Raw genomic sequence first — 24,086 nt, forward strand, 5'->3', positions numbered from 1 at the left:
CCATGCTATCCAAATACAGGCATGGTCACCTAAATCCGCCCACCCCAATGTCACAACAAGTTCTTAGAAAACAGACCTTTAAGCTGTTGGGAGTTTCTCTAGCCGAGAACTATTGATTTCTCCAATAACTAATTTATTATGCATGAACCGCCATACCCCAAGGGTTTATTCATGACGTCTTCCTCTGCCTGACTTTACGTCAATGCAAACATTCCTAAGCACCTTCCAGGTATAAATATACCTTCCCTTAACAATGGCAAACCACGGCTCGGCTGTACAGCTCGATACGACTCGCCACGGCAAGCAAGGAGGAGACCTCGACTTCGAGGAGCCTGTGTCCCGTCCTGACACACTGACAAGATGCTGTCATCCCTGCTCGCAGAGAATCCAGCTTCCAGTGTTCTGACTCTGTTCCCGGGGTGTCAGAGTTCGAGAACCGGATAGAGATTCCTACCTCTCTCATTCTTAAGGTATGGAGCGGACTAGAACCTAGAGGGACTCTTGGCATACAAACTATAACATACCATACTATAGACTACAGCACCTATTTCTTACCTTGTCCTACACTTAGGTACACTAGTTACAGAACGCATTGTATGAATACTCGCATTTTTAGCCTATGTTATTTGTGTATATGAATATATGTGTCATAGCTAAAAGATAATGCTAGCGCAGTATTATTACTTTCTACTGTTTACGCTGTACATAATATAGCTTGCATACTGTCTAACAGCATATATCTCTTACACAAGAAATAAGACTGTTCAATAAATCCTTTTTATTGAAAACGCCTATCTATTCTTTCTGTGTAACTTTGCAGAAACTAAGCATGCACGATTATCTGAGTGAAACTTATCTATTGTTTCCACGATTCTGAGAGTGTTCCGATTCTAAAGGGAAACAAAGTTGTCATGTTTATGTGGTTGCCAGAAACTACTCCCTTCTTGTTTTCAAGAAGCTTCTAGTGGCCTCTGAGTTAGCTGGTGCATAAAATAAGCTTAATATACTCAATAGGGGCATACTGACCTCAGGCCTATGCCAAAACTATAGTGTATATTATTCCAATGTGCAGAGCCTATTAGGGAAATAGGAACTACACTACAGCACCTCTGTCAGGAGATTCGTCCTGACCTCCACCGTAGGTAGCTCGAGGTTGAGGGTCTCGGCGGCCCTACCCAACACCACTGCATATGAAGCACCCTCCTCCGTAGCCACGGTAGGAGGCGAGAGCATGCCAAGGTCTGGGAGGTATCCAGACCACTGGCTTCCCCCAACTCCTCTATCCAATCCGGTTCATCCAACTGGTCAGACAAAGGGTCTACAGACCCCTCCTGGTCCTCCTCACCCTCCTCTGGTTGCCAATCTGGCCTGTAGGGAACACCAGGGTAAAACAGAGGTGCTGGATCCAGCGTTGGTCGACGTCGGTCTGGCTTCCTGTCCAAGTCAGGGTGGAGGCCGGGGTCGATATCGGCTGGGGACCTAACCGGCATCGGGAGCGGACATGGTGCTGGTGGAATTGGTGCTGGGGAAGTGTTACAAGGTCGACCAGCGCCAATCCGGATCCAGGCCTGGATCCAAGGGGACCCTGTGGTGCCGGGGCTGGAGCTGCTGGCGTCGAAGGCCCAGGGCCCCCAGCCAAGTACACGGGCCCTGAAGGCACGCCGGCGGAGTCGGCTGCCCAAAGATGGCATACATTGCTTCGTAGAAACTCCGAAGCTCGGCAAGGGTCGCTCCGGCTCTAGGAAAAGAAGGGAAACTGATTCGACCTTTCAGACGCTGCGGACTGGGCACCGTACGCATCCCTGGTCGTGTCGGCCAACAGACAGGGAGAAGTCAAAGAGCGACTATGCTTCTTCGACTTCTTCTTGAGCTTCGACTTACCCGAGGAGTGAAAAGACTTCGATGACAAGTGGTGGTGATTCCACAACAGTTCCCTCGACCACCCATGCGACCTCGAGCGGAGCGGACTGCCGGGCCTCGAGAAGCTTTCGGGACCGCTACCGCAAAGACTTTGGATTCATGATCCGGCAGTCAGAACACAACTAGGGATCAAGGTTGCGCTCCAGGCACAAGAGGCAAACGCGGTGCAGGTCCGTAACCGACATCAACTTGCCTTGAAGCCAGGACGATTGGACATCCCTGCGTTCACCAGGAGTCGATAGACACAAAAACCGGTGTCAACAAAAGCCGCAAAAAAGCCAGTCAAAAAGTGACTGGAGGTACCGCTCTCTCTGGATCTGTGCTGTCTGGCGTGGAAAAAGAAAGAACTACTGTCAGCGCACGAGGGCGGCGTCTAAGTAGCTACTGCAATGTCAGCCTGGCGAACACTACACCAATGGTGAACGTGGAGCCGACCGATGCCACCTTTCGACTCGCAGGGGTACTGTGGACGAAAAAATATTTAGGATACAGACTGACGCCTGGGGGTAATTCTAAAGGTAAGGAATCTATAACTAATTGTCTCTACCTCACTCAGATGGTGACTGCAACCAAGAAACGATGCATCGGTCACCGCCATCAGCTCTGGGTGGGATAGGGAGAGGGGTGTGCCACATACCCAATCACAATCCAATATCTACCACTGCAGATCTCCTGCACCTTTCTTCAAAATCTGGACTTAGTCTGAGAAAAGCCATTTGTGCTGGGCCTTCTGATCCCACAGCAGTGCCGGCATATCCCCACCGGGCAAGTTTGATCAGTGGGATACACGAGGCCATCAGACCGAGCAGCCTCAGGATCACTTACTGAAATCCAGGACAGAGGTTGAAACCTAAGAATCATAGCCCAAATGTCCTGGACTCTCCGCTCGGGTAGACAGGCACGAACCGCACCTTGTCCAGAATGGCTCAAATGGGAGGATCTGCAAAGGTGTGACTTTGGCAAATTTATCATGAACCCCAATGATGTCTGTAAGTTCACAATAGCCTGGAGGTGGGAGACAGCATGCGGCGAGCCCGCTTTTAACAGCCGCCCATAGGTAGACTTAGACTGGAACTTCTGACCTCCAAAGCTGAGCAGCAACCACCGCCATTTTGTGAAGACCAGAGGGGTGCTGGTATGGCCAAAGGAGAGCCCAGCAAACTTGAAATGCTCCTGGTACATCGTGAATAGCAGATGGTGGGCCTGCAGGATGGATTTTTGGAAATACGAGTCCTACAGGTCCAACACTACTATCCAGTCTTAAGGGAAGACAAGACCTGAGCGAGAGGGAACATTTTGAGTTTGTTGTTCCCCAAGAAGGCCGTGCTAGGGCGTAGATCTAGAATAGGACGTAGGCCTCCATCTACTGTCAGCACCAATAAGTAGCGGGAATAACAACCATGACTTACTTATGGCTTTGGCACAATCGCAATGGCTCATTTGGCCAAAAGAGTCTTCACTTCCTGTGGCAACAAGGATAGATGGTTTTCCGTCAGCTGTTCCACAGACGGTGATAAAGATGTCGGTCTTTCAACTAAGAGAGCGTAACCCCCACCAGACGATCGGTAATACCCACTTGTCCATGGGGATATTTTTATACAAACAAATTGGTCAGAGTTCAGTCTTTGAGTTTGGGACATCTTTTCTTTCCTGAGTGTGTACAATAAATGCTTAGCACTATCCTCTTGTAAAGCCTTACTGATCGCCAACACTACCACCAATAAAGAGTAAGGTATTATCTATTTTTACCTCTGCCTACCTTAGGGGTTCCACTGGAGTCTATGCACTCTATACCTTACTTTGGTATAGTATATACAGAGCCAGCTTCCTACACCAGGTTTGGATGATCTTTTATAAATTTACAAATAGTAGCAAAGAGGATCATAAATTTTGTTCACACGCGGTGGAATGTAGGAGAATGTTCTAGATGAAAGTAAGTTTCACATATGTGGTTTCTTCTTGTCATGTTTGTGAAGTTTCTCTCACATACAACAATGACAGTGATTTTCAGGCTCCACTTCTTAATGTTGACCCTTTATGGGGTTTAAAATTAGAATAACTGGATCACTCCTTTCCTGAGTTTCCCTCCTAGTGAGTAGAAGGATGTGTTGCTTAACACCGCCCATCCTTCTATTTTTTACCCTCTTTTACTTTGTGAACACAATTGGGGATACATTCATCCAGCCATCTAAAGGAGGGGGGGGGGCTGGGCTTGTTTTCCTTTTATTGAAGGGAGTATACCAAAAAAGTTCCACATTTTTTAAAATTTGCCTCAGCGGATTCTAGCACCCTCACATATCTCAAAAGCAATTACATTCAAAAGTTTAGATTCTGTTTCTGGGAATTTTGGTGGAACAACAATGTCTTGATCTGCCAGCAAAGCAGGAATATGCACTGCATCTTCTGGTAGATGTGCCTATAGAAAAGAATTAGCAGGAGGAATATAAGGACCCACACAGGCTCTCCTAACTATGTCTATCAGATGGAAGGAAGAACTGGTACAGAAAATGTGATAGGATTGTGAGGGTGGGCTAACATAGAATTATTTGATGATATTGATATGGTCTGTGTTGTAGAGCTAACTAGTTGAGTTCTTTTTTCAGCTGGGATGGACTATTTGTGCTGTTTCAGCTGGGTTTGAAGTCTATTCTGTCACATTGCTCAATTGCTCAAACAGAACGACAATGTTCTCTGTCTGTGCCATATCATTGTAAAGGGTACATATCACACTGCCACAATTACCTTCTCCCTCCCATTATGGGCCTCAATTGGTGTATGTGGAGCTAAAGGTGAGGGCTCCCCATTGTGTATACCGGAGACCAACCCCCAACCACAGTTGCCTGCCAACAGCACCAACAGTTGTGGCCCATGCCTCTGTTCGCTCACACTTGCAATTTAGAATTCTCAACGTCTTCCTTGGTGTGAGTCTTCCCTCTTTACTAGTTTCCTTTATCTGTAGTACACTCTTCTTTTATTCTGCTCGGCTATATTATTAAAACATATCCATATTGGAAAAACTTAGTAAATATTTAGGACTGTCCTTAATATTGTATTTTTGCAAGTCAGAGATAGGAAATAGTACAATACAAACAGTTAAAATTGAAAGAACGGTCTAAAGAAAATGCATTAGGGAGTAATCAGGAACTCCTTTTGGACCCCTACAAATAAGCTGTATTTCTGCTTGGACCCAATGTCTGCTGTAACTACTTTTTTTTACAATGGGTCATTAAGTAAAATTAATCATAGTGATAGTCTGAATTGACATAAAAACCTATATATGGAAGTACTGGCACACCAGTTTATGACAAATCGATTACATGATACTAGCGCCAGGTCGATAAACTGAAGCTAGGTAATTAATACCTTTAGTCACTGGAAAAAATATTGAGGTGGTGGAGCACAAGTTGTATACCTTCATAAATTACTACCCCTGCAAGATGTCATAGTACTCATTACAACAATAAACAGGCAATATGGCTTATTAAGTTATCTGCCTGTAACCTAAAGCTCAAGTGACAAATTGCTAATTCAGAATAGAACAAGCACTACATACCAGAGGCTGACATTCGCCGTGCCTCATTCGCCTTATGCTGTTTCCCACTGGTGCGGATGGCAAAAATTCTTCCATCATTGGTGCGAATGTAGGTGCCTGAAAAGTGAATGAGAAACAGTTAAAAGACAGAATCTTTAGGCATCTTGATGCAAATTACACAGTTCTACATTTTAGAGTTTCGTGGATAGGCACTGGTCCCGAATGAAAGATGGAATAGAGTACCCGACAACCTTCACACAGGGTCAATGGGATGGTTTTAAAAATCAGGGTAAGGTGGGTATGGGGAGCGGTGAAGACTACTAAAATAAGAAAATAATGTGGTAGAAGAGAATAGGTTTACACTGTTCAAGTGTTGAATCTGCCTATACTGATGCTGCATGGACCCATAATAAATCTACCTTGATAATCTGTCCTTTCTCTAAAAGAATATAATCCACTGGAGCAATTTCAGAGTCCATCTAACAAGATGCAGCATCAAACTTCACTTTGATCTGACATAGGTTCAACTGCGGTTCCTAAAAAAAGTGACACTTATCCACACACACAGATTCTCTCTCGGCATGAGTGGAAGGTGTCACTGATAAAAGTCAGGTAAAGATAAATCAAGTAACAAAGACTCACAGAATGCAGGCAAAGAACTGAAGAAAAGACTTCGGTCAAGTGAACCTCTTCAATAGTAGCAGCAATAAATACAAAAGAATTACAGCTATTTATTTTTTGTTTTGCGGAGCTGGATGAACCGCCCTTGACTCTGCGGGGGAGTGTTAAGGATGGATGTACTTACAGTTCATAGTAGATACTGTTGCAGGGATTCTGCTCCTACACAGAACTAGGCACAGAGACCCAGGACCTCAGTGAATTTTGGTGGACCAAAAACAAACTCACCTCAGTACCTAGAAACCCTAACCGACTAGCATCAGTGTCACATTAGCTCATCGTCATATAGCAAAGAAACCAATGATTAGACAACCCAGAACATGCGACACTCTTTCATTTGTTATTCTCATACCAGTCCACAACAGAAGAAAAAAAGAGACATGGGAAAGGTTAAAATACTTATTTTAACGACGTGCTCTAAGATGAGTATCTTTGCTAACACAAGCAGACATATGATTAGAAATAATATGACCAGCATTGTTACAATTCCATAAAACACAAAAGGAGAAATCATATTACAATGATGGTGAAAACTGGTCTTATAGCGCCTACTATATCACCCTCCCTAGCTAGGAACTATGTTTTATAAAATATAGAAGGTCTCTTAGGCTTGTGTGGAGGACCCCATTTTTTCTAAGATCAGCAAGAGTGAATCACATCAGGATCTGCAAAAGTTCTCAAAAACGGAAAAAGTTCTGGAAATGGAATTCTTCCAAGTGCCTGAAATCATGCCTACAGAGCAATATTAAAGGCGCCAGAATCTCCGTTGGCTGCAGCTGTAGTATGTTCTGACTAAAACATGAGCCGATCAGCCCGAACAACAGCTACCTTGTTATGATAACCTTGGAGGTTTTAGCACTCACTGTGCAGACTAGGGTCACGATGTAAGTCTAGGGATGCCGAAAACAAGCCATTCTTATGTGAAGTAATTCATGCAGCCAAACTTACAACAACAGCTATATGCAGTGTTGTGTGCAAAAAGCAGCAAAATGTAAAATGGTGTTTAAACTTCTAATAAGCCTATGCTAACACAGCAATCTGCGCAACAAGGCCCAGCCCTCACTACACCCTCCCTTGATCGGAGAACGCACAAGAAGTGGGGGCAATTTTCGGAAAGCAGAGTTCAAGGTTGAATGAGACCGAACCAAGTTCAAAATTTCGCCAAACTGGATAATTTGGAGTAAATTCTGAATTAGTAACCACAAAAAAATTCAAAACCCAACAGGGGTGTATAGTGTTAAACACATGTAATGCGTAGAAAAAAAATGAAGGAAAAAAAAATTCACGAGTCCAGTAAGTGTCTATGAAGCAGGAAATAAAATCGTCACTTCAATCCACAGCGTATGGGCACAGTACGTAGCAACTGTCTCCAATAGGAATTCATCGTTGTTGTCAGTGAACATTTCAGCCATCCAATTCAGTAATGGAAAAGAACACACATGTTCTTTAACAGCCGGAGCCTCTAGCACCAGAGGACAACTCAGATGTTCTTCGAGATAACTGCGAGCCAGAAAGTCACGGGCTGCAGTTAATATATTCCAATTGCCTAGGACTCCATGTGCTGCTGCCCAGGCCATAATCCAGACACCAGAACAGTCTAGTTCATGAGCAACTAAGGGACTCATTAGTAGATCATAATCCGGGTTAAGAGACACCGTATTGCAGAGACACAAATCCAGAGCCCATTCAAAACTGTAATCCAGGCAGTGGAAAACTGGCTGCACGTATGTAAAGTACGAAAATCGGAAAGATAAACTATACGTCACACTCAAAGTAGCCAGAGGCAGCGATCCATAGTATTTAAGCATCCGGTCACGAAGTTGGAGCAGCCGGGGGGGCAGGTTGTTGTGGGGCACAGAATGTGCAACCATTTTTGAGCAAGTAAATTAACAGCAGTACACCAGCAGCCAAGGCGAGAATTAACGGTAAACCGCCGAAGAGGTTGTAAAAAATAGAATGAAAAAATGCCGGTATCACACCAAATATAGTTTGGAATGAATTAACAAGGCCAGAACTTACTACTTTAAAAAAGTGCGCCAAGCCGGAGGTCGACGAGGCATTGAATATAGTGTGAATCAAAGCTTCAAAATGCAGGGGGAGATCAGTATTTAGTAGGGCATGTACCTCGGTACGAGTATTAGCCACGTGAAGGACAAATGTTTCACTCGCAGATGTGAGGGGGACTTCTTTTTGAGACAAAAGAGCCCTTATTCAACTCATCTTGTTGAACTCTGCTTTCAAGGTTGGAATGGAAGGCCAGATGGATATATCGAGCTTCCCATGCGGAGGAGGAAACAGCACATTCTTACAACAGACTACACGTTGGGAGACAGTCACTATGTACCACAGCATACCACAGCAATCTTCATTATTTAATAATAAATAACTACTGTTCGCTAACAACGCTTCCGAATTACAAGAGCCGTGCAATTGTATATTCCTAAAGACCAATGAATGATCGGGTGTGGAAGTGAAATCTTCACCTTTTAAATAAACTTCTTTACCTTCCCTCAGACACCTATAGGTGAACGGAAGAGACCAAACCTCATGGAGATATGCGCTACTCAATGGTTCATATCTTCCTATGGCATAGTGCTTTATACATGCTTCGAATTTAAACAGTGGAAAAGGTAGCATTATTAACCCATGAATAAGCTAAACTGCAGAATTTGTTTCGCCACAGAAAATGGTAAAGATTCTAACTTTTCAATATGCAAAAGTGAAAATTTAGCATCTTTCATTGACATAAATTGTTGTTTAACAGCCAAATTAAAAGGCAGAAACAGCGAAGAAGCGTTCATGTAGTCCTAAGGCACTTTCCCAGCCTTTAACGTCTGCAAAGTCCTTGCAAACTGCATAAAAGAATGCAATTGATTTTGACCATGGTACAAAACTGAGACAATATCAACGACAGAAGAAACAATATTATGTAATGGGTACATTCGGGAAGAAAGTGTGTTGATGCTATAATCTACAACTGCAAGTACTTTTTCTAAATTAGCTTGATCAATAGCCCTTAACCTAGAAGTAGCTTCAATTTGGGACAGTTTCCAAACTTTGTTGTAAACAGCGTATATCCATATTTTGGATCTGCCATTTGCAGGACTTTTCACAGTCATTCAAGTAAACGTAGTCAGTCAATTTAGACAAATGGAGTTTAACTGACGCTAAGGTGGAGTGTTTGAGCCAGTTCTGACATAGCTTGCCTACAAAATAGGTAGTGACAGAATGGTCACTCTCAAAACGGGGATTCACCCGAACCTGTGTATAGCCAGGGGCCAAACCCAGAAACCGATGCTGGCATGAATCTGCACTTTTTTGCCATAATAACCAGCCTTGGGGATCCAAACTGGAAATGGTAAAGGATGAATTTTGTAACAGAGTCTGTAAATCACTAAGGGACCTACTGGTGTGATTATTCCATTTGGAGTATTCGCCCAAATCAGGAATAGAAGGAACATTTAATTTTTTAGACGTAGCCAATCCAAAGCAGGTGGTTTGTGAAATAGTCGAATTCAGAAACAACATATGGTTCGGGATGAGACATGCACAATGCACAGCCTCAGTGCCTTGCACTTGCCAACTTTTAAGAACCCCAAACAGATTTAAGATCAATTGTATCTTTCCACAGCTCATAGCCTCCTATTGCCAATTGGTCGATGAAGGACTTTGAATATAATTATTTAGTGTGGGTAAGTCTAACTTTGGAATAGGACTACTCAGTCATCTTAAAATAAAATGCATCAGGGTTGGATTGATTAAAATCAGTAAAGTAGAGGTGTGGACGGGAGGTTGGGACGTTTGTCCATACTGTGTGGTCGTGTGCGAACCTGGCCATATACTGGATGGGTGTCTGGAACTGCTTGGCTGAGGTTCTGGGCTGGGACCTTCCCCGATCACCGCAGCTCGGCTTGCTACATGTTATGGAATAGGTGGGAGGTAACATATACAAGCATCATCTACTGGTCCTAGGCCTCACTGTAGCTAAGCGGGATATAGCCAGGGCCTGGAAGGACCCCAGGGCCCCCTTGTTGGAGGTTTGGAGACGGGGGTTGGACTTTTGCATGGGACTGGAGCGCCCGATCTTTGAGGCCAGGGGATGCCCCCGGAAACATTTTAAGATATGGAAAAGATGGGTGGATTACAGGGGACTGTGGCTGGAACCACTGATGGCCCAGGACACTGGAGAGGATCTTTAACAGCTGTATCCTTGGCGACAGGGAGTGCACACACTTGGTATTATCGTGCTTTATGCTTTGAGATTAACAGACACTGTGTGGGGGACGGGGTGGGGCCGGGGGGGGGGGGGGGGGGGTGTAGGGAGTTGGGGGTTGGGGGGGGGTCGGGTAATTAATACAATACTGCTTGTACTGAATGCATACCCTTTTCATGCTTAAGTTCATTGGTCCTGCGTTGTGCTGCGGGACGATGTCCCTCTATTTTGTGTTATGTCAGTACCTGAATAAAATTTTGTTCTGAAAAAAATCAGTAAAGTAAGAAAACGTTTTCAAAAGTGTTTTGGAGCTGCCCTCCACAGGAGCAGGACAATGTTCCCATTGTGTGTAATTAACCACATTCCTAAATGTGTTTGCTTTGTGCAGAAAATGATTGCCATAGTGTTGGTAACAAAACAAGTCAGCATAATTTGCAGAATCTAAACACAAATCTTCAGCATCAAAGCAGCATAAAATTTCAAATCAGAAAACAGCTTCTACGGCTTGGACATCCCAATCATCAGAGCGTATATTTTGTTTAACCACATCCCCCATTGAAACACAAAGTACATTAGGGACGTTTATAACCTCTGTGGGACCATGTATCTGAAATTTAATAGCATCCCATACAATCCCATCTAAGACAGGCCAAGCAGTGATATTCACAAAAGTCTGGTCCCTCTTCATTCTGTGTGATAAGGAGTGGGGTGCCAAAGTTCCATCAATTTGTCTAATTGTAGTTCTTTCTTTAACATAGTGTCCATTCACAAGACGGAAAAAATACACCACAAATCCAATGGACATGAATAAAATAATTGAAAAAAGCACCAGCCAAATGTAAGTCCAAGGGGGAATTAAAAAATGTTTTTTTAAATCTAACAGCAAAAATCGAAACTTTTGAGGGAGACTTTAAGATGGCAGAGTCCTTGTCAAATGAAAAACGTGATTGATTAGCGACACAGGTCTCTAAATCGGGCATACATAAGTCTGTTGGATAAGTGTACTCCGAATCATCAAGAAGATCACCAGCCGGTGGATTCAATAAAGGATTCGTAACTGTATTCATCTCAATGGCAACATCAGGCCTGGTGGTAGGTGCCGGAGCCAAAAAAGAGTTTCTCAGCATCGCTGAGCAAGAGACAGCAGGTGTCAGAATTGGCCACTCTGTGTAGTTTGGCATTGTCAATGGAGATGTACCAGTTTTCCTTTCGACCAGGAAAAATTACTATTCTTGTACCCTGCAGGCCAAGCACAGGGACTGGAGCACTATACGAGGGGCCAAATTCCTTTTTGTTCTCGACCTTCTCTCGGACCAGTTCACCAACTCAGGGTAGCCAGCCAACTACCGGAATCTGCAACGCAGCATCAGATGTGGAGGGCAAGTGTTCCTTTGCAAGACTTTCACAGGTCTTTTGTAGATTCTGGAAAACAGCACAATGTTCATCTACGTCAAAGGGAGCGGCAGACGCCACCTGATCTAGACCCTCAAGGTCCGGAACAAACATTTTGATGCCAAAGAGCATTTCGTATGGGGTCCGCCCACCCAGAGACCTTCTAGGGAGATTTTTAAGTGCACGCTGAACGCTATTGAGGTGGGCTAGCCAGTTCCGGTCTGTACCTAAAACCCTAGCTGTCAAGGATTGCTTTAAGTCACGGTTCATCCGCTCCACAACACTATTGCCCTCAGGCCGGTATGGAGATAAAAATTTGACTTGGACCCCCAATGAACGCATGGCATCCTTGTACGCCTTAGAGGCGAACGCTGGACCCTGGTCTGAGTGGAAGGTACCACACGCAAAAATTCCCACGAAGACACGCAAATCCCTTATGACAGTTCGAGAATCAGCACTCCTTTGGGGCCACACCCACACAAAGCGCGTGCAAGAATCAACTGCAACTAAGATGTACTTATACGCAGTACCAAAGGAGAAAGGACCGCAGTGATCTAAATAAACACAACCCAGTGGTTTATTAGATATATACAACTGTGTCTGGGGTGGGCGAGCAGCAGGTGAAGGTTTAATCTGCTGGCAAAGGTAACAATGAAGGACATAATCATGAGTTTGTTTGTACAATCCGCACCACCAGTAACGCTGTTGTAAAAGTGATACAGTCGCAGAGACTTCGGCATGAGCGGATGCCGTACCCTCATGAACGGCTGTAATCAGCGTGGACCTGTGGTCCGCGTTGAGAATCAATCTGTCACCAACGTCGTTAATTCTTTATCAAGACTCAAGTGATGAGTACTTTGAAGGGAAACCTCTAGGGTAATTACTTCCCTTCTCTGTTGCAGCAGTAGCTGCCAAGATGTCATCATCAATCTTACTTTTGGAACGTGTAACTGCTGCAACCAAATATGTCGCTACTGCGGTCTTTGCCACTTCATCAGTGAGTTTATTACCAACAGCATGAACTCCAACAGGCTGGTGACCAAGAGTATGAATCACAAACACGAGTGGCAGCCGTTCTTTGAGCTCAGCCACTCAAAAGCAGATCATTTTATGTTTTATAGTGCTACCTTTGGAATCAGATAGTCATTTTGAGTCCAAAAGAACAAATTGTCATTGTAAGACTGAACACAGTAGTAAGAGTCACTTACGATAAGAGTAGACACACTAGGATCAGTGTACTCCAATGCAAGCATTAGAGCACGAAGCTCTGCCAATTGGGCGGTACAGTCCCCTAATGTCTGTGTATGCACAACATCGGACTTCAATTCTCCATTCACCATAGTACCAACCACTATTGCGCAGGCCGAAGAATAAGCGTGCTTTGAACCAGTCGCCGGTTGAGCCGAACCGCCAGTGTAAATGATACAATGGAAATCCTCTAGGGGGCGCATGGTCAGAGGAGCGGGATGAACGAATTCATACTGCAAATACTCCTGAGTCTTCAAAGAGGAATCGAAAATGACCGTGACAGCCGGAGATGTCAAGGACGTAGCCTATTGTATCCACCGTGGGTGCAAAACTTTTGAATTCGGTACCCTGGCTTTCGTCACTGCCTCCAGGGCAGGATACGGAGTAACAACCAAAATGCGCTTTCCCTGCGACAGTGTACGTTCTTTCAGAATCGCCATTTCCACTGCTGTCAAATCTTTTTCCAGTGGAAAACCGCAGCTCAGCCTAAGTGTACAAGTGTGACTTGTAAGCGATTGGGACTGTGTCACCCTCATTAAAAGTCAGGTACGTGAAACCCACCGCCCCAGGTACGATTCTTAACACCAGGTTGGTGTGGTTATCACAAGTCAATAAGAATTTTGATTCTAGAAGATCAGCCTGCAAAGATTGCAAGATGGCTGAATGAGCAGGCAGCCAGCAAGATTTGGAGAAAGTAGGTTGTACCAAAGCTTAAAGAGGCTTGATACGCTGGGCATATACAGGAATGTAAGTACGCCCGAAGTTCAAAAAGCCCAGTAAAGATTGTAGTTTCATCAGCGTTGTAGGAGCGCGCAGCTATGTGCATTTCTACAAGAAGTGAAGTGCTAAACCCGACCTTCATTGTTGAGCTCATAGCCCAGGATCAACACTGTGTACTCTGCAATGTGTGATTTTGCGAAGTTGAATTTGTATCCGAAGTCTGCAAACTGACAAATTATGCGGTCAGCGCGACACAGATGCGGCCATAATTTGTCTGTGAGATAAATGTCATCCACATACGAACATGCATATGGGTCGAGTCTCTCTAAAAGAGAAACAATGCGGGCGGCAAAGACGCCTGGACTGTTCTTATAGCCCATAGCCAATCTTCTGAACTGGCGTAGTTTGCCACGGCAGCTAAATGCTTTCCATTGACTACTAATAGAGGACAGGTTATGGCCGAAGAAGCCATTGGATATGTCCAGTGTGATCTTAAACCTTTTACGCAGAGACTATCCACAAGGGCAGAACTGTGAGTGTTATTTACCACGCAGGTCCGACAACGAGAATTCAAGTGCTGGTAATCAAATACCTAAAGGTACAAGCCATCAGGCTTGGTCACAGTAAAAAGAGGGTTATTCATCGGAGACACACACGTTTCAATCACACCTTGATATTCCAATTGTTCAAGGATTTCGGCCAAGGGAGCTTTCGCTTCATGCCGCATGGGTTATTGGGGTTGAGGCTGTGGCATAGACTGTAATGGTATCTCATGTTAGGGGAAAATTTGTCCCAGCCACAGTGAGTACGGTACAAAGCTGGTGCAAGCACCTTAACCCGCTCTTCTGCAAAATGCAGAGCCTGCTCCTTCGGCACAGTGTGCACAAAACTAGAGAGGATTACCTCCTCCCCTTGCAGAGCGGCTAAAACAAAAGGTGGGGGCCAATCGAACTCCGCCAACAAAATGCCATAGGTAGTAGTCAAATTCTCCCAAAATACCCCTTTTATAGTACGTTGTATGTCACCTTCTATTGTTATGTTATGTTAAGGTTTTGTTAGAGCGCGCAGCTGCCCCAGCTAAAGGGGCGTCCCGGTGCTGACCGTTTAATTGTACAGAAAATGGTGAGACTGAGAAGACTATTAAAAGGACAATTCCAAAAAGTCCTTCAGTGGGAGCCACTCTAGTGTCAGCCGTCTCAACAACAACAAACGTGTCAGTTGCTGTCACCTTCAGAAGTGGACGCAATGTCTCCCGCACTATGGTTATTTCCGCCACGCTGTCTAGCAGCGTCAGAGCCCACGTCAGGTTCCGAAGCTGTGTTCTAACTATCCGTGGCATATCACGCTGTTGAAGCAGCAACTTTCTTTTTCTGAAACTGGGGCCTTTGACGTGTAGAGTGGTCCTGCTTGCCTTTACTGTCTGTCCTGCGAAGTAGCTCTTGTTTTGCACCCCTTCCTCTGCCGCCGTCTCCTCCACCAGAGGGTGAGACCGATGTTTCCTGCAAAGAGCGAGGAGAACGTTGATCAGGAACCTGAAAACCATCAGGTGACTTAATAGTAGCGCGGTCGTGCAATTCATAAATGCGCTCAGTAGACACAGGTATTGGTGAAGCAAGACGGGACCCCTGTTTCTGTTGCCGTTTCCCCAGTTTTTTATTCTTATTCCAATTCTGCTTTGCCCCGGAAATGGCGGTCCTCTTCATGGCCTTGTACGAGGAACGGTTTGTGTACCACAATAACCCCTACCAGAACCACATTGTAAATTGGTATCGTTACATCGACGACATCTGGTGTCAATGGGAAGGTTCAGTAGAATCCTTGATCCAATTTCATGAATGGTTGAACATGAGACATCCGGACATAAAATTAACTCTAACTTACAGTACCACCCACCTGACGTTTCTCGACGTTGAGGTTGGTGTACAAGATCAAAAACTCATTACAACTTTACACCGCAAATCCACAGACAAAAACACCATCCTCCACTACAGAAGCTATCATCCACAAAGTCTGAAAGCTAACCTCCCCTATGGACAAATGCTAAGGATTAGGAGGAACTGCTCTAGGAAAGAGGACTTCCTAGCACATTCAGAAATTCTAAGTAACCAACTTAAAAAAAGAGGTTACCCTGATAAAATGTTAAAGCACTCCATCAAAAGGGCTTGGTGTACACCAAGAGAAGAGTTGCTGTCCAAAAAGCAGAAAAAATCGTTAGAGAGACCAGTTTGTGTTACTACCTACGGGCCCCACACAAACAAGTTCAAATCTATAATCCTCAAAAATTGGCACCTGCTATCTGGACTAGGGATGCCAATGCAGAAACCACTTTTTGCCCTGAAAAAGAACAAAAGTATTGGACAACAGATTGTGAGGGCAGACCTAGGAGTCAGCCAAGTCAGAACAGACTTACGCACATTATGGCGATTGAAACCAGTTGAAGGACATCACAAATGTGGTACGTGTGTCTCGTGTGCCACCACAATTGAAGGCACTGAATTAGAATTCAACAACACTAAATGGTTCCATAAAGAATTCACAAACTGTAAAAGCCGCAACCTGGTGTATGCGGTAATCTGTCCATGTCCCAAACTATACATCGGGAAAACCAGTCAGCAAATAAACCAGAGAATGGCCCAACATCGGTCCCGCATTAAACAAAAAGTATTAACAGCCCCAATGGTACAACACTTCACTCAAAGTGGACACACAGAAAAAGATTTCAAATGGACAGTTCTGTCAGGAATAAAAATTCCATCAAGAGGAGGAGATGTAGAAACATTGTTGCTACAACGAGAAGCATATCTAATTCTTAAGTTCAACTGTGTAATTGAGGGGATGAATGAACTATCTGAATTACAAAGAAACATTCATTGAGCCCTCGTGTAATGCCACCGCCCCTTCTGGAGTTCCCATCCTGCCTTCAATGAAAATGATCGAATCAGCCTTTTTCAACCCCTACAAAAAGCGCACTTCAACTCCCATAACCTCGCTAGCGGGTCATGTCAGGTGATTAACCTGTGTCACTTCCGGGTGAAGTCCGGCAGAGTTAGTTTGGCAGAACGAACACCGAGATTGAATCCATAAAGGTGAGCGCTCTCAGCCTCGCGCTCGCAGCCTCGCGCTCGTAAGCTTTTAAATCATTTTTGAAGTTCAACGCCGAACTGATCTGAGGGTTTTATTAACTTTGTAGCCACAAGCGATTGAAACAAAGAGACAATCCCAGCAAGGGAAACGCGCTCAATGCGGAAACCACCCTGCCAGCACCCGCTCTAAGAAGTTAGCGTGACAAATGCGCACACACCTTCAGATTAAGTAAGTGAAGTTATTTAAATAACCGGTCATGCCCATGTAGTCAAAAGAGAGCGAGACAAAGTGACAACTGATGGTCTTCTTTCTCTTGATGCAGAGTCAAGGTCAGGAAATGCAACGATAATGACGACATCGCGTACTTGAAACAAACAGGTACCACATGCCCCATTAATATACTCACTTGTAAAAATCATGAGAAAGAGTAGAGACTAAAATGTATTTTTAACCCAACAGGTACCCAGGCTTGCCCTGAAGAAAAACCCGAGTAATCACACCGGGTTTGGAAACGCGTCGGCTTTTCCACATGTGATTCATTTCCATATCCACTATAAGGCATTAAATAGAAAAAGACGTCCCACGTTGTAGGACGTTCTTGAACCTTTAATAAACTAGATGCCCATAGTGTGTCAGTCTTAAAAAATTTACAAAACGAATCACGACAAAAGACTGATTTTTGAAAATTCTGGTGTACCTTTTTAATGATTTGAATTCATGTTTATATATGTAATGGTCATGCAAACCATTGATGTTATGATTTCTCATGTATAATTGTTCTTTGAATTATGATTTATGTGTAAAAACTACTTCAGGTCGTGTTATAACCTCTTACTGCAAATGTTTAAGTAAGATAAACACTTGAAATAAGTTAATTAAGAATGAGTCTCTAAAACTACATAAAGAGCTCTCACTTGCTGATAAATAATAAACAGCGTTGAACCCGAGACCAGGCAATCTTTATTTCATATTATTGAACATAAGGGCGGCATCCTTATCGGATTTCGCTGCCTGAGTTTACTTCTGCGTTGTTTTAGCAAAAGGCTTAACACCCAAACTATTACGGCTAATGGTCTTATAAGCCGCCGTAATAATTTTTGGTAATTGACGGGGTATATCAGCATCGGGGACATTGCGCTAAGCATTACACACCTGGAAGCTTACTGCTTCTCCCTTGACATTCGCAAGGACGAGTTCGGAAACTACGTCAAACACTCCAACGAGTCTCATTCCCAACTCAACAGCCGCCTCTGGTCCGTGTTCGTCCTGAACACGCTTAATGACGGAGGGAAGGACAGCCATGGAAGGGGTGCCGAAGCACTTATTATAGACTGCCGCAAAGATCATACCCCATGTGTTATAATCAGTCACTTACGGCACTCAACATTTCTGCAAGCTAATAGTAAGAATCCTGTGTTTTTCCACAGAAGTCGTATTAGGAAATTCTGCCTCCAGCTGGTCAAATTTCTCGGCAAGTCAAAAAGGCATATCATCCTTATCCTGGGGGCCCTTTCCCCTAACCGCATTAACCATGACAGGACTAAGCTTCAACACGCCCGGTCCAACAGGATTCGCCGCAACACCAGGTGCCCCGCCCTGGATGTTGCGGGATATGTATTGAACAAAGGCCCTTATAATCCCTACAGTCGAGGTATAAAGTGGCCTCAATTCAGCAACAGAAACTGCTGTGGCACCGGGGTGTGGGGTAAACCCAGCCAAAACAGGCCAAAAAGCGCCTGGGATAGACAAAGGACCTAATCAAACAGCCGTTGAAGAGTGGGGAAGGGCGCCATTAAACCAAATGGGGTGCTGCCAAGCTGAAATCGGAATCTCCAGTGTCCTATATGGAGTGTACTCCATAGGCATGGCAGTGTGAGTGTAAACATGAAACAAATTGGTATCTGCATTTATCGCAGGAAATGTAACCCATGAGTAGAAAAGCTCAAACGGGTATGCCGCGTCCGCACTCACTACAAAAACAACTGCCATGCCCTCCAAGGGGACGGCATAAGTCTGCAAATGGCTGCGGACTGCCATCCGGCTATGATGGGGTATTTCAACATCACCTACAACGACACAGGAGAGATAAAAGAAAAAAATAAGCAATGTAGCACAACTGGGTAGTAACTCAATAGAAACCGTTTTAAATTATCTAGCTTGAAAAGACCTATTTAACTATAGGTAGGTTTATCCGTCACCACGGTCACCCGGAAACAACAGTGCGGTGGTTGTGGACTGATAAGCACTACTCGAGAGTCTCATAATAAGACCACTAAGTTGGGTGCGCCATGTTGCAGGGAGTCTGCTCCTACACAGAACTGTGCACAGAGACCCAGGACCTCAGTGAATTGTGGTGGACCAAAAAACACCTCAGTACCTAGAAACACTAACTGACTAGCATCAGTGTCACATGACCTCTTCGTCCTATAGACCAATGGAAGGAATATGCTACTTACCAGTATGCATCTGTTCTTGGCATGTAGGGCTGCCGACATTCATATCTGTGCATAGATCGCCGCCTAGTGTTGGGTCCGGATGATTGCACATTGTTGTCCTGGAAGAGTCTTCGAAGTATCACGAGATAGGTGGCTCCTCCCCTGGACTACAGTGCGCATGGGCATCCTCTCCATCTTCAGATTGTTTTTCGCCATTGTGGCAGAGATGGAGTGTAGTACAGTAAGTGATGACCATGCCTGAGAATGATTCTGAGTGCTGCAGCTGCGACAGGCACTGGGGAGGAGGGCGGGCAATATGAATGTCAGCAGCCCTACATGCCAAGAACAGATGCATACTGGTAAGTAGCATATTCCGTTCGAGGCATGTGGGCTGCTGAATTCATATCTGTGCATAGAATAAATAGCAGTTACCTCCTTAGCTGTGGTTGCCCGTGTCAGCTGCAGCAGTCTGAAAAAGAGTTTTGAGAACGGCCAGTCCTACAGCAGCTTGCTGTTTGGAGTGTACATCTACGCAGTAGTGTTTGGTAAATGTATGTATGGTGGTCCATGTGGCTGCTCTACATATATCCTCCAGAGGATATATGTAGAGGATCTCTTCCAGGTTCTCTTCAGCGCGGGGACACGCCGGTGTGCGTTACCAAGCGCTTTACAAAATTCCAAAATGAAATGAAAGGAATGTTACCCAGGAAAGCCATGGATGCCCCTAGCTTGCGTGTGGAATGCGCTCGTGGGGGAACTGTTAACGTGCGTTTAGCCTTTTGATAACATATATGTATGCACTTAACAATCCATCTGGCTATACCGGATTTGGAAATGGGGTTACCTTTGTGTTGTGGGGAGAAGGCAACAAACAGTTGCTTAGTTTTCCTGAAATCTTTTGACCTGTCAACATAGTACAGGAGAGCTCTTTTAACATCTAAAGTGTGCAGTGCTCGTTCTGCCACTGAATCAGGATTTGGGAAGAAAACGGGTAGCTCTATGGTTTGGTTAATGTAGAACTGCCACACCACCTTAGGCATGAATTTAGGGTTGGTACGCAGCACTACCCTATTATCATGAACCTGCATGAAAGGCTCTTGAATAGTTAGTGCTTGAAGCTCACTAACTCTTCTTAGCGATGTGATTGCTACTAGAAAGGCCACTTTCCATGTCAGAAACTGTATCTCACAAGAGTGAAGAGGTTCAAAGGGTGGTCCCATTAATCTGGTGAGAACCACATTCAGATTCCAGACAGGTGAAGGAGGGTGTCTGGGAGGAATCACTCTTTTGAGTCCCTCCATAAAAGCTTTAATGGCTGGCACCCTGAAAAGAGAAAGATGCTGTCTGTTTTGAAGATAAGCTGCCATTGCAGCCAAATGTATCCTGATGGAACTATATGCCAGATTGCATCTGTATAGATGCAGCAAATAACAGATAATGTTTTGCGTGGACGCATCCAGCGGATTTATGTCATTATTGGAACAGTAAATGACAAATCGCTTCCATTTGGCCACATAGCATGCCCTGGTAGTAGGTCTCCTGGCCTCCTTGATGATGTTCATACAATCAGGGGGCAAGTTGAGGTAGCCAAACTCTATGACCTCAGGAGACATATTGCAAGGCTCAACTGTTGTGGATCTGGGTGCTGAATGTCTCCATGGCTCTGAGTGAGGAGGCTGGGAGTGAGGCGCAGTCGTTGGTGAGGCACAACCGAAAGTTCCAGGAACGTGGTGTACCACGCCGGCCTTTGCCCACGTTGGAGCAACCAGGATGAGCGTCATGGAGTGTTGTCGCAGTTTGCGTGCCACTAGCGGGATGAGCGGTGCCGGAGGAAAAGCGTACGCAAATCTGCCTGACCAGTTCATCCATATCGCATTGCCCTGAGACTGCGGGTGTGGGAACCTGGCGGCGAAGGTTTGGCATTTGGCGTTTTCCTTTGTTGCAAATAGGTCTATTTCTGGATGACCCCACTGCTGGAAATATGGTTGGAGCACTGAGGGGTGTATCTCCCACTCGTGCACCTGATGGCTGTGCCTGCTGAGCAGGTCCGCCATCTGGTTGTCCTTGCCTGGGAGATGTTCCGCCATGAGGAACATGTTCCTTTGAATGGCCCACTTCCACATGCTCTGGGCTAGATGAGACAATTGAGGAGAGTGTGCGCCTCCCTGCTTCTGGATGTAATACATGGCAGTCATGTTGTACGTCCGGATCAGCACGACTTTGTTGCACAAATGCAATTTGAATGCCTTCATTGCCATGAAGATTGCCATCAGTCCAACAGGTTGAAATGCATCTTTTGCTGCTGCGTCGTCCATAGTCCCTGCATGGTATAATGGAGGACATGCGCTCCCCAGCCCTGGAGAGATGCGTCCGTTGTTAGCACTATTTGTGGGACAGGCTCTTGGAACGGTCATCCCCTGCAAAGGTTTTGTGTGTTCCACCAATGCAGAGAGTTGTATGCACGACCGGTCACCAACACTAGGTCTTTTAGATGTCCATGAGCCTGGTTCCACTGTCGTGCCAAGCACTCTTGGAGGGGACGCATGTGTAGCCTCGCGTGTGGGACTATGAAGATGCAGGAGGCCATCATACCTATCAGCTGCATACATACCTGCGCTGGGAGTGAGTATTGGGGCCTGAATTTCTGAATCAGCAAGTGCATGCTGTTGACTCTGGCAGAGTTCGGCTGCGCAGTTGCCGTCAGAGTGTTTATTGTCGCACCTAGGTACTGTTGCACGTGTGGGTTGAAGGTGTGATTTTGGATAATTTAGTGAAAATCCCAGACTGTGTAGAAGGCGAATTGTGCGGGACATGTGGCTGGCACACTGTTGGGCTGACTTCGCTTGGACAAGCCAGTCGTCCAGATAAGGATAGACATGGATGTGTTGTCTCCGAAGGTGCGCAGCCACTGTCGCCAAGCACATGGTGAACACCCGGGGGGCAGTAGTGACCCCGAAAGGCAGGACCTTGAACTGGTAATGCTGGTTGTTTATGGTGAACCTGAGATATTTCTTGTGTCCTGGGTGAATGGGGATGTGGAAATATGCGTCCCCTGACTGAGCAATGGTAGAACCTGCTGTAAAGTTAGCATGTGAAAATGTTCTGACAAGATGTACTGGTTCAGGGGTCTGAGGTCTAGAATGGGCCGGAGAGACCCGTCCTTTTTAGGGATTAAGAAGTACAGAGAGTACACCCCTGTGCCCTGCTGTTCTAAAGGCACGAGTTCTATGGCCCCTTTTTGCAGCATGCAGAGTACTTCTTGCTGCAATAAGTGCATGTGCTCTGCGGACATAGGACGGTGCCTTGGGGGTATGTTGGGTGGAGTGGAGGTTAGTTCTAGACAATAGCCGTATTGTATAAGTTGTCTCACCCACCTGTCTGTGGTAATGCCTTCCCAGACTGGCAGGAACTGCTGAAGTCTTCCCCCGACCGGTGTTATATGGTCCGGGGGCAGTGACAAGGCGTCACTGTTTATTGGTGGCGGAGGATCTGGCATTATTATTTCCACGTCCTCTGCCCTTGGTGCTGTTCCCACGATATCCACCCCTGTTGTTTTTGACCTAGGTGGCCTGCGTGCTCTCCTTGTTGTATTGGGCTTGCTGTGATGCTTGACCTCTAGAGGCTCCCCTGTTACCGGAGCGACGAAAGGAACCGCCCCTTAACTGTTGTGACTGCAGAGCCCCCATGGAAGTTGCCGTCTCAGTGTCTTTTTTAATCTTTTCAAGGGTCGTGTCTACATCAGGACCAAAAAGAAAGTCAGGGTTAACCGGCTGATTGAGCAGAGTTGTTTGTATCTCTGGTTTAAAACCAGAGATGCGGAGCCAGGCATGGCGTCTTAGCATCACACTAGTGTTGATGGCCCTAGCTGCTGTGTCTGCTGCATCGAGTGCACACTTGATGGATGCATTGGAAATTAACTTCCCCTCCTGTATCAGCATTTCTGCTCCCTCTTTATAAGCATCAGGCAGGTGTTGTAGTAGCTGCTCTAACATGTCGTAGTGAACCCTATCATATCTGGCTAATAGGGCCTGTGTATTTGAGATCCTCCAAATATTAGCCGCTTGAGCCGCTACACGTTTGCCAGAAGCTTCCAAGATTTTGGATTCTTTGTCCGGAGGAGGAGCATCACCACTTGTTTGAGAGTTTGCTCTCTTGCGAGCATTAGCCACCACTAAGGAGTCCAATGGGAGTTGGCCCCCGATATACGTAGGGTCCACAGGCGCAGGCCTGTATTTCCTCTCAATCCTTGGGTTTCCAACCCTTGCCCTTGTGGTCTCCTGGAAAATGTCAGTAGCATGTTTAGGGACACCCTTTAGCATAGGTAATGTCTTTACCGATCTTTCCGAAGTTGAAAAGGTATCAAACAGAAAGTCTTCCTCCACTGGGTCAGCGTGCATTTCCACGTCATGGTTATTGGCTGCCCTTTCAATCAATGCGTTGAACGCTGCCGTATCTTCAGTAGGCGAGGTTTTGACAGTGTAGGACTGAGTGTCAGGCATGGTTTGAGGCTCATCAGGGTTAATCCAGGTTTGAGGTTCCTCCTGATCTGTGTCAGCGGGATAAGCAAATTCATCCTCATTGTATCCCTCCCCCACATCCTCATTGATGCGTGTGGGAGATTAGGCATAGTCTTGGGCATAGGACTCTACAGGTTCAAAAAGAACAGGTGAGGTGGCAGAATCCCTTTTCCTTTTGAGAGGGATTTTGTATGACTCTAAGGGGTGTTCTGGAGCGATCTTCCTTTTGTGGATGGTGAGTCTGCCAGAATCAGAGTCGATGAACAGCTTTGACTGATTGCCATAGGAGGGTGGCTGGAACACTACATCCTCTTGAATAGACGGCGACCTTGAAACTACAGACACCT

At 45.4% G+C, this 24,086-nt stretch overlaps 1 protein-coding gene across 2 annotated transcripts in view; it reads right to left on the minus strand.

Annotated features, from left to right (window-relative positions):
* RAD54L2 (RAD54 like 2) overlaps nt 1-24,086 on the minus strand; it is a 1,034,525-nt gene that overhangs the window by 17,242 nt on the left and 993,197 nt on the right. For both annotated transcript variants that reach the window (XM_086938836.1, XM_086938837.1), the window contains exon 21: nt 5,474-5,569. In XM_086938836.1, the coding sequence (XP_086794962.1) occupies nt 5,474-5,569 (96 nt within the window). The remainder of the gene's footprint in view (nt 1-5,473; nt 5,570-24,086) is intronic.

The sequence above is a fragment of the Lissotriton vulgaris genome, chromosome 9, assembly GCF_964263255.1.
Source record: "Lissotriton vulgaris chromosome 9, aLisVul1.2, whole genome shotgun sequence".
Lineage (NCBI taxonomy): Eukaryota > Metazoa > Chordata > Amphibia > Caudata > Salamandridae > Lissotriton > Lissotriton vulgaris.